Consider the following 13,420-nt stretch of genomic DNA (forward strand, 5'->3'; position numbering starts at 1 on the left):
ACTAATGACCCTGATCTCTCAATGTCTCTGTGTTTACTGTCATAGATAGCACCCTGAACTGTCTTGTCTGAATGTGTCACACTGTGATAATAATGTTGTGAATATACAGTTAATATATAACTCTCCTCACCACAGAAAATGAGCACTATGAGGGGTGGGGAGTGGGAGGGCATGTGTGTCTTGTTCCCATATTTTTCTTGGGACCTGATACCATGCCAAGAACATGTTTGCTCAGAGTATTTTTAAAGACATGAATGTCAGCTTCCCTCAAACATTTCTGGGAAATCTCATTTTGCCCAGAAATACGAGTGCCTTGGATGCCGAGAAATGAGAAGCAGGGGAGATGAAAAGTGAGAGACCAAGTAGAAGTTATGTATGAATAACTCAGAAATCTACCACGCCAAGAGTCTTAAAATTGATATAGTAGATTTCTTTTTGATAGTGGTATTATATGTGTATTGTGGAACTGAGCAAATGAGAAAGTGCATTTACATTTTTTTTCTTTTTTTTGGAAAGGTTTTTGCCATTGGGCTCATGCGCTCGCCAGAAAGACAGAGACAGAGAAACAGAAAGTGAGAAATCACCCCCCCTGGGGGGATGGCCACACCACAATCCCTTCTTCTCCATTCTCCTCTTGGGATCTTGGGCACACACGCACACATGCCCGATGTGGGTTTTAAAGCCACCAGGTCCAGGACTTGAACTGCGGTCGACTACATGGGAGTCCAGCAACATAGCCACTACACCAACTGCTGGTCCCAGAAAGTGTATTTAATTTTTGAGAACCAGAGTTTTCACTGATAAAGATATCTAAATTTTAAATGAAAAGAAAAAGAAAATAGCCCTGCACTGTTGAATTGGAATTGGAGGCGAGGAGTGTGTATGTGTGTGTGTGTGTGTTTCTAGCTCTGTCCACATAAATGACTTAGTGGCAATGACCCTCCACCCCCATAGCAATGGGTATATCTAGTGGCCAGATTTTGGTCTCTAAATACCAATTCCCAGTAAAAGAAATCAGGGTTTCTTAGGAAAATAGTTGATTCCAAAACATCTGGTTATGTTAGAAAGGAAGCAAATGCTCAAAAATGATGGGGACATATGAAAAGGACACAAATGACAACATGAAGGAGCTCCAAACACTTAAAATACCAGAAAGAATAACAACAATGAGGGATTAAGATGCATTAAATTTAAAAAAATTGTTTTTATTTCAAAAGAGAGGACTGGGGGTAGAGCAGAGGGAAATCTCTTCCTCGGAATACTAGCCAATATGGGGGCCTGCAGGTTGCATGAGGTTTGAGATTCCTAGATGGGAGACTGTGGTTTGAATCCCAGTGGCCTGCTTTTGCACTTTCCTCTCTCTATAGTCTCTGGTGAGTGCATGTGTCCTATAGCAAATTAAAATGATGATAATAATAATAATAGATAACATAAATAAAATATTTTTAAAAATAATATTAACCAATAAATATATTGGGTCATTGGAAAAGCCATGGTGCATTTTTGTGCAGAAAAACAGGAAATATGCCATGATTTTTCTGACAACGCAATAAAAATTAGAAATGCATTTTTTTTTCTCAATTACCATGGAAATGATTGATTCTGGCAAAGGTCATCGATGGATGGCAAAAGATAGACTGAACAGTAGTCACACAGATACTTACTAAATACAAAGGAGAAAGAGAACTTCACATAATGAAAAAATCTGGAGAAACTCTTTCCGATGATGGCACTTAATGTCACCCATAGTGGGACTAACTGACATCAGGTGCTGCCTGATAGGATGACGGAGAACACAGAATCACCTACTTAGTATTATTATAAAACATTTTTACCTAGGCTGAGCATCGTGTTGTACCAGATGTGAGCCTGGTATGTAAATATTTGTGTTTTTTTTAGTGTAACATGGTACTAAATTTAAGTCATTTACTTCTTCTGGCACATAGAAGAAAACACAGTGATCTCTTCAGGGCTGGAGGCTAATGCAGCTGTGTTGGGAGAATGAGTGTTCAGTGTTGCATAAACAAACCGCGTATTCTGTATTTTGTGAGTGGTTTAAATTAGGGGGATTTTAAAAAATTTGTTTAACTTTCATTTATTGCATATGAATAGCCATAAAAATGAAGATCTTATTTTAACTGACTTCTACCTCAGCTCTGTATGTTCTCATTTTACCTGTAAACACTTCAGCGTGTCTGTTTAAAAGACAGGGACCTTTTTAGGGACCTAAAAGCTAAAAATATTTAATGACAATTAACAACAACAACAAAAAACCTGAATCTAATTTTGGAGAAAACATCAAGTCCAACTTGAGGGACATTCCACAAGAAAACTGGCCTAGATTTTTAAAAATATCAATGTCAGGACCAGCAAATGGCATAATGGTTACATCACTGTACTCCCACATGGCCGACCATAGTTCAAATCCCAGTCCCGGAAGCTTGAATGAAACTAATGCCGGGTGCATGTGTGTGCATCCCCATAATCCCAAGAGGAGACTGGAATAGAAGGGACTGAAGCATGGCTACTTCCCTTGAGGGATGATTTCTTGCTTTCTGTCTCTCTCTGCCTATCCAGTGAATAAACGTGCTCTATCACAAAAATTTCTCACAAAAAAATTATGAAATACACACACAATGCCATAGAACTATTCTAGATTTAAAGAGACTAAGAGGACATGAAAACTAAGTGCAATTGATTAGATGTTTGTATTAACAATAACGAAATGAGCTTTGACGGACATTACTTGGACAATGGAGAAATTTGAATTTGGACTGTACATTATTAATAGTATGTTGATATTAATCTTCTTATGTATTATAATTTTATTGTGATTATATATGAGAATTTCTTTGTTTCGAAGAGATTTGTGATATAGTATTTTGGGATGTCATGTTTTCTTTTTTTTGGAGAGGTTTTCACTATAGGACGCGTGTGCTCGCCAGACAGACAGAGAGAGACAGAGAGAAAGAAAGCGAGAAATCACCTCCCAGAGGGGATGGTCATGCCGCAATCCCTTCTCCTCCATTCTCCTCTTGGGATCTTGGGCACGCATGCACATGCGCCTGACGTGAGTTTTAAGCCACCGGGTCTGGGATGCGCACCGCGGTCGACTACGTGGGAGTCCAGTGACATAGCCATTAAGCTAACTGCTGGTTCCCGGGATGTCATGTTTTCTGTGATTAGTCTCCAATTATTTAGAAAAACAGGGAACAAATACAGCTATATTAAAAATTGATGAGTTCAGGTATACAGCTATATGGTATATGTACTGTCAGTATAGATATATGATACGTGAATTGTACATGTTACATTTCTGTACTGAATAAAACAAAAACTGGTGAAATTAATCCAGTGTTAGGGAAGTAGAGGTGTAAAATGAAACAGGATTGGCTATATAAATAATTGCTGAAGTTGGATGAAGGGGGCATTATATGGTTTGCTCTACTTTTACATATGCTGAAACTTTTCTATAATAAATGCCATTTTAAAAAAAATAGAGAAATTGGAGAGGGTTTTTTTTTTAGTTTTTCTGTAAAAGGGAGAAGAGACATTGAGCAGTGGTTTCGGGGAAAAGTGAGATCAATGGATTTTTTTTTTTTTCCTTTCACTTTTGATTTTGAAATAAATTCAGACTAACACAAAAGTCAGAAGAATAGGAGAAAGAACTCTGCTAACCCTTCAGGGGAGAACTTTTTAAACACAGATGAGAGATGTATCAGATGTATATATCTTATAAGATGCATAATATTACATACAGCATGTGTCTACATTGATGGGAAAAATCCAGTAGAATAGAAAAATTTATGCTGCAGAAAAGGAGGGGCAAAATGACAAAGAGTGACGTTGAACAGATAAGAAAGGATGGCATCTAACACACAAGTGAAGGACCAGGCTTGATGTATCAAACACCCTATCATCCATAAGAAACAGAAAGGCAGGACCAGCAAATGACATAATGGTTACATGGCTGGACTCCCACATGGTTGACCATGGTTCGAGTCCTGAACCTGGAGACTTGAAACTCACACCAGGTGTGTGTGTGCATGCGTGCTCAAGATCCCAAAAGGAGAATGGAAGAGAAGAGATTGTGGTGTAGCCATCCCTCCGTGGGGGTGGGGGTGGGGATTTCTCACTTTCTCTCTCTCTTTGTCTCTCCAGCAAGTGCACATACCCCATAGCAAAAATCTCTCTCTCTAAAAAAAAAAAAAAAAGAAAGAGAAAGCTAGGAGATCCTATGAATTCAGTGTATGTAGGTGGTAGATGTGGTGGTAGAAGAGTAAGGAACATCTCTTCTAGTGGCTTCTCTTCTCCCAGTGAAATAGATAATAAAGTAAGAGTGAGTTGAGAAGATCTGATGTGGAAAGTTTGAGGACAGAAGAGCAGGTGAGAAATGGTCGTCTGGGTCCCGCTATTCAAAGTGTGGCCAGGAGCTAGCAGTTTCTTGTTAGAAGTGCAGAATCTTGGGGTCCTTCACTTCCCCAGAACAAGGATGACTATGATAGAACCCAAATTTACATTCTTAATGAAATCCCCTGGGTTATGATGGCTCACATTCTAGTGGGAGAACACTGGACTAGGAAAAAAAATGAAATAGCATTGCAGATCAGTTATAAAGACCCAACTGAGATAAAGGTCATTAATGCAGAGTGAGATCAGTATTTTTTTTCTTTACCCATCATATGTGTGCAGGTATGGAAATAGCAGAGTACTGGATTTAATCAGCAAGTGAGTATAACAAAGGAACAGGGGGACAAGAGTGAAGGCAGGGGACAATTTTCAACACAAAACCGTGGGGTAAATAAGGTCAAATTGTCATCACATGAGGTGTGTATACTCGCTAATTCCTTGAAATGTTACTTTGCTCAGGATTACTGATTTTGGCTTGTGGGTAAACACTCTCTTAGGTCAAAATCTAAAATATCATAGAGGACTGCAGTGAATAAAAACATGAACAGGTTAACAATAGGTTTGAATAAATTGTTCATAGATACAGCCACTATAAGGCTGATAAACTATCTTACCTTGAATGATGGTATGATTTAGTTTTCTTCACGAAAAAATAAATACCATTTACTAGGTTGTATACTATCATCATTTACATCTCTCTTTTTTTTTTTTTTTTTTGGGAGGGTTTTTTTTTTTTTTTTTTTTTGCTATAGGGCGCGTGCGCTCGCCAGACAGACAGAGAGAGACAGAGAGACAGAAAGCGAGAAATCACCCCCCAGGGGGAATGGTCATGCCTCAATGCCTTCTCTTCCATTCTGTTCTCGGGATCTTGGGCATGCACGCACACGCGCCCGGCATGAGTTTTAAGCCACCGGGTCCAGGACGCGAACCGTGGTCGACTACATGGGAGTCCAGTGACATAGCCATTACGCTAACTGCTGGTCCCAGAGAGATTTTCTCTATAGTTTGTATGCACTCTCCAGAGAGAGACAGAGAGACAAAAAGTGAGAAATCACCCTCCAGGGGGAATGGTCATGCCTCAATGCCTTCTCTTCCATTCTGTTCTTTGGATTTGGGGCATGCCCACACAAGCACCTAGCTTGAGTTTTAAGCCACCAGGTCAGGACTTGAATTGCATGTTGGCCATGTGGGAGTCCAGTGATGGAACCATTACACCATCTGCTAGTCCCATTGTTTACATCTCTATAATAATTGTAAGCAATTTTTAAAGAACTTTTTCCCATGAGAGAGGGAAACATTTGAAAGTGAGATAAAGGCGTACCCTCAACAGAGTTTTCATGTCACAATCCTGCTCTTGGTCTCAGCCTGCCAGAATCACTAGTATGTATGCATGTGCGTGGCATACACAGGGGGACCTCATAGTATGAATCTAGAACCTTCCTATATTGCCCTACATTGTGGAGTATCACGTTACTGCTGTGCCACTGTGGCTGACCTATAACTGTAAACAATTTTAATGTGGAAATCTTTCTTAGAGATGGAAGAAGATAAAAGTAGAACTGCATGGCAAAAGCCTCAGATTAGAATGGCATTGAGGGTCAGCCAGTGGCTTGATGGTTAAGGTGACTGGATCCCACATGGCCAACATGCTGCACAGTTTGAGTCCCAGGCATAGGGGCTTGAGAAACATGAATGTGTGCAAGGCATGAATGTGTGCAAGCCTAAAATTCTAAAAGGAAGAAGAGATGGAGGAGAAGGGACTGCAGTGTGACCTGACCTCATGGGGGATACTTTCTCATTTTCCCTCTCTCTTTCTCTCTGTGTTCCCCTGTGGTAAGTGCACAATCCCTTTAGCAAATTTTAAAAAGAAAGAAAGAAATGCATTGATTGTGTCATTCTTTTTTCAAATCCTTAAGACTAAGAACAAATCAAGCAAAAGTATTACTGAACTGTAATAGATGGAGAAATACAGAGCAGTATCTTGCAATGACTTGAACATGCTATCATAGGAGTTCACCCAACATTTGAAGAATGAATGAAGGACTGAGTGGATTGTAACAATGTGGGAAATGTTGAAATCAGTAAGAACTTTTTAGATCTTTGCTGTATGTTCTTTTTGTTTTACAGTTTAATCATTTCTTTCGCACAAGACACACAGACACAGAGAGACAAAAACAAAGTAAAGGGCGGCATCTCTCGACGGCCTAACCATGTTGCGATCTACCCAGCTTCCAGGTAGCAAGGATTATGAGTGTATTCAACATGCTCAGGACAACCCAGCATCTGAACCTGGGCCCTTCCGTATCGTGCTAGTATTGTACAAATGCTTCCCTCCCACCAGTGTCACCTTGGCAAGACCTGTTCTTTTTATTCTAAATCAGCCTAACTTTTAAAATTTATCTCTACCAACTTCTCTAAATTCTATGGAGGATTTAAGCTAAAATGATATTCTTAAAATCTTAAAGGTACTAATAAAAGAACATTTGAAAATAAAATGAGGGAACCAGCAGTTAGCGTAATGGCTATGTCGCTGGACTCCCACGTAGTCGACCGCGGTTCACGTCCCGGACCCGGTGGCTTAAAACTCACGCCGGGTGCATGTGCATGCGTGCCCAAGATCCCGAGAGGAGAATGGAGGAGAAGGGATTGCGGCGTGACCATCCCCCCTGGGGGGTGATTTCTCGCTTTCTGTCTCTATGTCTCTCTCTGTCTGTCTGGCGAGCGCACACGCCCTACAGTGAAAATCTCTCCAAAAAAAAAAAAAAAAAAGAAAGAAATAAAACCCTGAATATGTAGGTTATAGCAATTTTTTGCTCTTCTGACCTTTTTGTACTTATCTCTTTCTTCATTTAACTCTTTGACTTTTTTCTCATACTCTTTGTATTGTTTCCTTTCCTCTTCAGTCCACACAGTATCAGGTCTTGACATGAAAGCAGGTTGAGGAATCACCTGAAGACATAAAAGAAAGCATATATTCTAGCTCAAACATAAATGTAGTGGTATAGTATAAGCTCAAAGTTGTCATTAGTCTTAAAAAAAAAAAAAAGCACCTTTTATAAAAGTGTAGCTCTTTACATTGACAAGGACAATGATCTGACCACAAGATATGAAAAATGTTACAACAGTTTTTATGTACTTAAGCGAGGTGGGTAGTTTGGATATACCCAGACCCTTACTTGACAGACTCAGGTTTGTATTGATATCTTTTTCATGAGAACTACACCTGAGCTCTAGGAACACATTTGTCAGATCTCAGAGAAAATGTTTCCTGGTCTATCCAAATGACAGATGAAATGTTATCCAGGCCTTCTGCAGAGACCCAAACCACTGTGGTCGCTTGTGTTTGTTCATTTGTTTGTTTGTTTTGTCAGACTGAAAGCAAACATGTGGTTTTGAATTTCTTCTTACTTCTGAAACTTACATTCATATAGGCCAAAATGGTAAAATTTAAGTAGCTCTTTCCAGTTTATTCCAAGGATGGGCAGAAATCTCACCATTCTCAGAATGTCTTCCTTCTTGACTTCCAGAACACCTCCCATCATGTCCATCAGGGCTCGGCGTCTCATGTCAGAGCTCTGGAAAAGAGCCAGAATCAGAGAGGGTTGCTGAGACAGAGATTGGATATACTCTAGATGCCCGCTCAGGGCAGCCTCCCACCCAGTGCTGGAATTACTGCATTTAGGATAGGGATTGTCTGGAGGAGAGAAGAGGAGGGGGCCAACTGAGATTCCAGTGACCTCTGACCATGACAAATAACTAGAGGTGTTTCTATAACACCCAGTGTTGGAATTACTGCATTTAAGGTCTGGAGGAGAGGGAAGAGGAGGGGGCCAACTGAGATTCCAGTGACCTCTGACCATGACAAATAACTAGAGGTGTTTCTATAATGGAGTACAAGTATGAGACTATTAAACTAACTGGAAGCAAGTATCCCTAAAGGAAGGAGGGTCTTAGGTACTATTTTAGGTACTTAGGTACTACAGCATACCCGTGCCTGAAGCCATCGCTCCATTTCACGGGTCACAATAAATTCTGCTTTGGCTTTTTGCCATGGATTAACATGTTTGTGAGCTGTAATCTGAAAGAGAAAGTACAGTTTCCTGCTGTTATTCTTACAAAATATAAAGCAAACTTTCCTTCTACATACTGGGAAGTGGTTAGGTTTTAGGGGCATTAAAAGGACTACCCAGATTTTGCAACCAGTTTCCTATTTTGGAATGAAGATGAAGCCTAAAATGAGAGGATTGAAAAAACAGGTCTTTACGTCTCTATTAGCTCTCAGAGCCTGCCTCTGTCACTAATGAGATTATAACAGGGACTTGATTTAGATTAAGTGGAGGAGGAAAAGGAGCTCAAAGCAATGTCGTCTAAGCCAGATTCTAATAGAAGTGGGAGAACAGCTGGACAAACAGGGACAGAGGGGGCAGCCAGGAAAGGGCTTGTGGGTTTTGGCCTCTTTGAAATTACCAGGCACTGCAGTTTAGACAGGAGAGAGACCTAAGAAGTTTGGCTGGTGACAAGATCATGCCTGAATACAGAATGGAGTAGAAACCAAGGAGAAGCAAGTGTGATAAAGTTAGTCAAGCACATATAAAGTGACTACTCTAGAGAGCTGTAGTGTGAAGACCTTGCTGTCACCTTGCTTCAAAGTCTTAGGTCACACAGCAGGAGTCTGGTTCAGGAAAAGACAACTTGTTCAAACAACCACAGCAAAGTCCATAGTAAAGAGGGTTTACTCTGCAGCATAATGGTTTGGGTTCAAATCTCTACTCTGCTACTTATTAGCTTTGTAACTGTGGTCAAACTACTTAACCTTTTTGTGTCTCACTTTTTTCATCTAAGATAGGTGGAGTTAATATTAGTACCTTCCTTAGAAGGTTTTATAATAATATATTAATTTCAATATATCTAGGGCTTTTAGATCAGTGTTTCACATCTAACAAGACTATAAAATGTTTGCTATTATAATCAGGAGCCTATAGAAGTAGTATATGGTATTATCTGGGTTTGTGTAAGTACAGCTATGATGTCTGTGAAATGATGAAATCACTTAATGACACATTTCTCTTAATGACCTATCCCTGTTGTTAAGTAACACAGGTTGGTATTCCTAAACACCACTATTATCTTTTGTCCCAAAGTAATCAAGTTATTTTCATGTGAAGATTGTTCTCTAGGGAACCAGCAGTTAGCGTAATGGTTATGTCGCTGGACTCCCACGTAGTCGACCACGGTTCGCGTCCCAGACCTGGTGGCTTAAAACTCACGCCGGGCGCGTGTGCGTGTGTGCCCAAGATCCCGAGAGGAGAATGGAGGAGAAGGGATTGCGGCATGACCATCACCCCGGGGGGTGATTTCTCGCTTTCTGTCTCTATGTCTCTCTCTGTCTGTCTGGCGAGCGCACGCGCCCTATAGCGAAAACCTCTCAAATAATAATAATAATAATAATAAAAAGATTATTCTCTAGAATTTTTTTTACCAAATCAAATGAAGTATGATCATATTTTAATTATTTTTTAAAATATTGATTTGCAGTTGCCTCTGTGACAGTACCTTAGAAGAAGGCTAGTCATTGAGCCCCCATTTTCTGGGATCCATACTGCCTGAATGGTCTAGGTAATTACTGAAATTCTATTGGCCTTGATGTGCCTACTGGCACTGGAATCAGTGCGACCATGAAACCCCTTCCCAGGCAAACCTGGGGTTGGTCGTAAGAGATTCTAATTAAACCAGCTGCTCTCTTGAGTTGAGAAGATACAAAGTGTAAATGGCTAGAAAGGGCTGATATGCAGAGAGAAATGAGTGAAGAGAAGAAGAAAGAGGGCTTCCCGACTCCCTGCAAGACTTCTAGGCTCAGTGTCCAAATCTTTCCTGGACTTGATGGGATTCACAAAAGATATCCTCATTATTGCTGAAGCTACATCATCTCTTTTTGCCACTTGTAACTGAGAATGCTACCTAACATAGTCATTTTCCAGTAGTGTAAATAAGTAGATGAATACATAGGAGCTGAGGAAAACCTCCTGAGAAAGAAGAGAATGGACAACATAGCTAGCCAATACCTCCCGGTTTTCCACAACAAGGGTTCTCTCTGGCTTCTCACAGTCCTCAAATTCTGGTTCCCAGACTGTTTCTTCTAAGTCCAGATCTGAGATAATCTCTTCAATTCTAATGTTTCTTTCCTTCACGCGTGCCATTTCAAACTCTTTTTGTTTATATGTTACATCAAACTCATTATTGAAAGCAGTTTTTACTTTGTAAATGATATCCTGAAATATCAACATGTTACTGAAAATATGTCACATATATCTTTATTGGCAACATAACCCCACAGTTATACTTTCCCTCTAAAATCATTCCACAAATTATCTTATAAGAAAATAAATTGATATTTTTGGAATACTCTTTCTGTTGTCATTTCTTGGTTTAGTATTCTATATGGGTAAAACTAAGACAACAACCTAACTGTTATGTCATAACCCACTTCCTGAAATGTAAGTTGTAACTCAGTATGTAAGTATGTTGATAAATGGTGAAGTGGGTGATGGGTACTTGGAGGCTCACCGGGCTATTCTTTGTATATTTCTGCATGTTGTAAAAAAGTCCATCATAAAATATTTAAAAAACATTACAAAAGATTTAAGTTGGGAGGTGGCTTTTCTTTGGAACTTTAGGGGTGATGTGGAGAGGAAAAAGTGGCCTATAGAGGGTATTTGGAAACTCTCCAAGGAAAGCACCACCACACCCAGAATTCTTCCTCTATATGAACAGGTCATTCTTAGGTAGGAAGTGAACCCAAACTAGCCAGATGGATTAGCAAATTCCTAAAGTGGCAGTGGATTCATCTGAATTCTCCTCATTTTAATAATGGATCAATTTAGCCATAAAAACAAAACAAAACAAAACAAGACCCTGGCTTTTGACAGAAAGTGGATGAATATGGAAGATTTACTGCGGAGTGAAGCAAGCGAGGCTATGAAGGAGAGACATTGTATGTTTCCACTTAATATATACCAAGTGTCCACACTCTGTAACTGAAACTGAATGACTAAAGGATATAGAAACACAGTAAATGGATGTGAATACCAGATAGAGGGTGGAAGAGGGTGGGTGAAGGAGTTTAGTCTGAGGAAGGATATTGAGGAAAAAAATAGAGAGGTATAGCATTAATGGGACAAAGAAATGGGGTATTAACTATTGAAGATAACTTTATAGTATTATCAACTGGACTGGGGAGAAATGAACACATGTTAGAATATTCGCTTTACAAGCTAAATAATGTGATTGAATGTATAAAAGAACTTGACATAAAATAAAAAAAACAATGGATCTATTCAAAGTGGCTTTTATGATATCAGTAGAATTCAGTCTACAGATTAGATTACTGAAGATGACACCATTAAAGTAGGGTGGAAAAGTGATCTTAGCAGCTAACACAAGAATTCCTCTCAGGCTGAAGTTATCTTCTGGTGGAAAATACTTTTAATAAAGCAGCAAGAAGGTGAGACTCCTCCATCCCCCTCTGCAAAGGCATGGGTCAATAGAAACTGATCAACAGGAGTGAAATAAATAGTTCTGAGTATAAATAAATGGGAATATGTCAGGGATTAGAGAAGTAGAAAGGAATGGGAAAGGACAGCTGAGTAACATGGCAGGAGGCTCAAACTCAAATTGTAGACATGCTGAAGGACTTTCAGGAACAGAAATAGCCAACATTAAATTTCAAACTATTTTCATGGTGAATCTTAGTCACTGCATTTTCAGAAACCTTCAGGGGGATCTTCTACATGTATAAATGTGTTCTGAGACTGACTTATTTAGAAAGTAAGGAGTAGGGTCTGAGAGTAGAGGGTCCCTGCACCTTATTCTTGAACTCCAGAATTTACAAATGTTAGAAAATTGTATTTCCTCAGATTAAATGGATAGGTAAACAATCATATCTTGTGAGAAGACACCTTCATGGCTCCTGAGAACTAGTGAGTTCAGAGAATAAAGAAATGAAGATTTTCTACTGATAATTCAGCCTTCAGTCCACAAATCCAGTGGAGAGGCAAGGGAGCAGGCAGCAGAAGACACCTTCATGGCTCCTGAGAACTAGTGAAATATGGGAAAGCAAGAAAATACCTTTCCTTGAAGGGAAAAGAATAATTCCTCTGCATCTGCAGACAGTTCAATGGAAATCATGGAGAGGTCTGATAAAGAATTTAGAACATTCATAATGGTGAAGCTAATAGAAATGGAAGAGAAGAGAGAAAATTAACTGCAGAAGAATAAGGATAAAGGAGCTGATTAGTTCTGGGAGGTGAGGAAATTCTTGCAAGATTTAAAAGAGGAATTACACATTTTACAAAAGAATCAAATGGAACTATTAGAGATGAAGACTATAATACAGGAAGTAAAAATCTCTCTTGAAAGTATTAAAAGCAGACTAAATCATACAGAAAATAGAATCTCAGACATAGAAGAGAAAATTGCTGGCCTAGAAAAGTCCACCACAAAGACTGAGAAAATTACCCCCAAATTTGAGAATAATATATGAGAAATACTAGATACCATCAAATGTCCAAACATCCAGATAATTGGCATCCCAGAAGATGAAGAGACTCATAAGGGCATTGATAATCTATTCCATGAAATCCTGCAAGAAAACTTTCCAAACCTAGAGAGGTACTCAAAGATCCAGTCCCAAGAAATACAAAGGACCCCAAATAGAACCAACCCAAGAAGATCTTCTCCAAGACACATTATAGCCAGACTGACCAAAACCACAGACAAAGACAAGATACTAAAATTGGCAAGAGAGAAACAGCAAGTTACCTACAAGGGATATCCCATCAGACTAACAGCAGATCTCTTGTCGGAAACAATGAGAGCAAGGATATATTCAAAGTGTTAAGGGAAAAGTAACTTCAACTGAGAATACTGTACCCAGCAAGATTATCCTTCATATGGAAGAAAAGACAAGAACATTCTCAGACAAACAAAACCTGAAAGAATTTACCAGCACCAG

The 13,420-nt window shown here is 39.4% G+C and overlaps 1 protein-coding gene across 1 annotated transcript in view; it reads right to left on the reverse strand.

Moving 5' to 3' along the window:
* LOC102483356 (cilia- and flagella-associated protein 43) overlaps positions 1-13,420 on the reverse strand; it is a 128,591-nt gene that overhangs the window by 19,733 nt on the left and 95,438 nt on the right. Inside the window, exons 24-27 of the mRNA XM_006166408.1 lie at positions 10,473-10,679; positions 8,399-8,488; positions 7,905-7,985; positions 7,234-7,359 (exon numbers count right to left, since the gene is read on the reverse strand). Of these exons, the coding sequence (XP_006166470.1) occupies positions 7,234-7,359; positions 7,905-7,985; positions 8,399-8,488; positions 10,473-10,679 (504 nt within the window). The remainder of the gene's footprint in view (positions 1-7,233; positions 7,360-7,904; positions 7,986-8,398; positions 8,489-10,472; positions 10,680-13,420) is intronic.

The sequence above is a fragment of the Tupaia chinensis genome, unplaced genomic scaffold (genome assembly GCF_000334495.1).
Source record: "Tupaia chinensis unplaced genomic scaffold, TupChi_1.0 Scaffold144255_1, whole genome shotgun sequence".
Classification (NCBI taxonomy): Eukaryota; Metazoa; Chordata; class Mammalia; order Scandentia; family Tupaiidae; genus Tupaia; species Tupaia belangeri.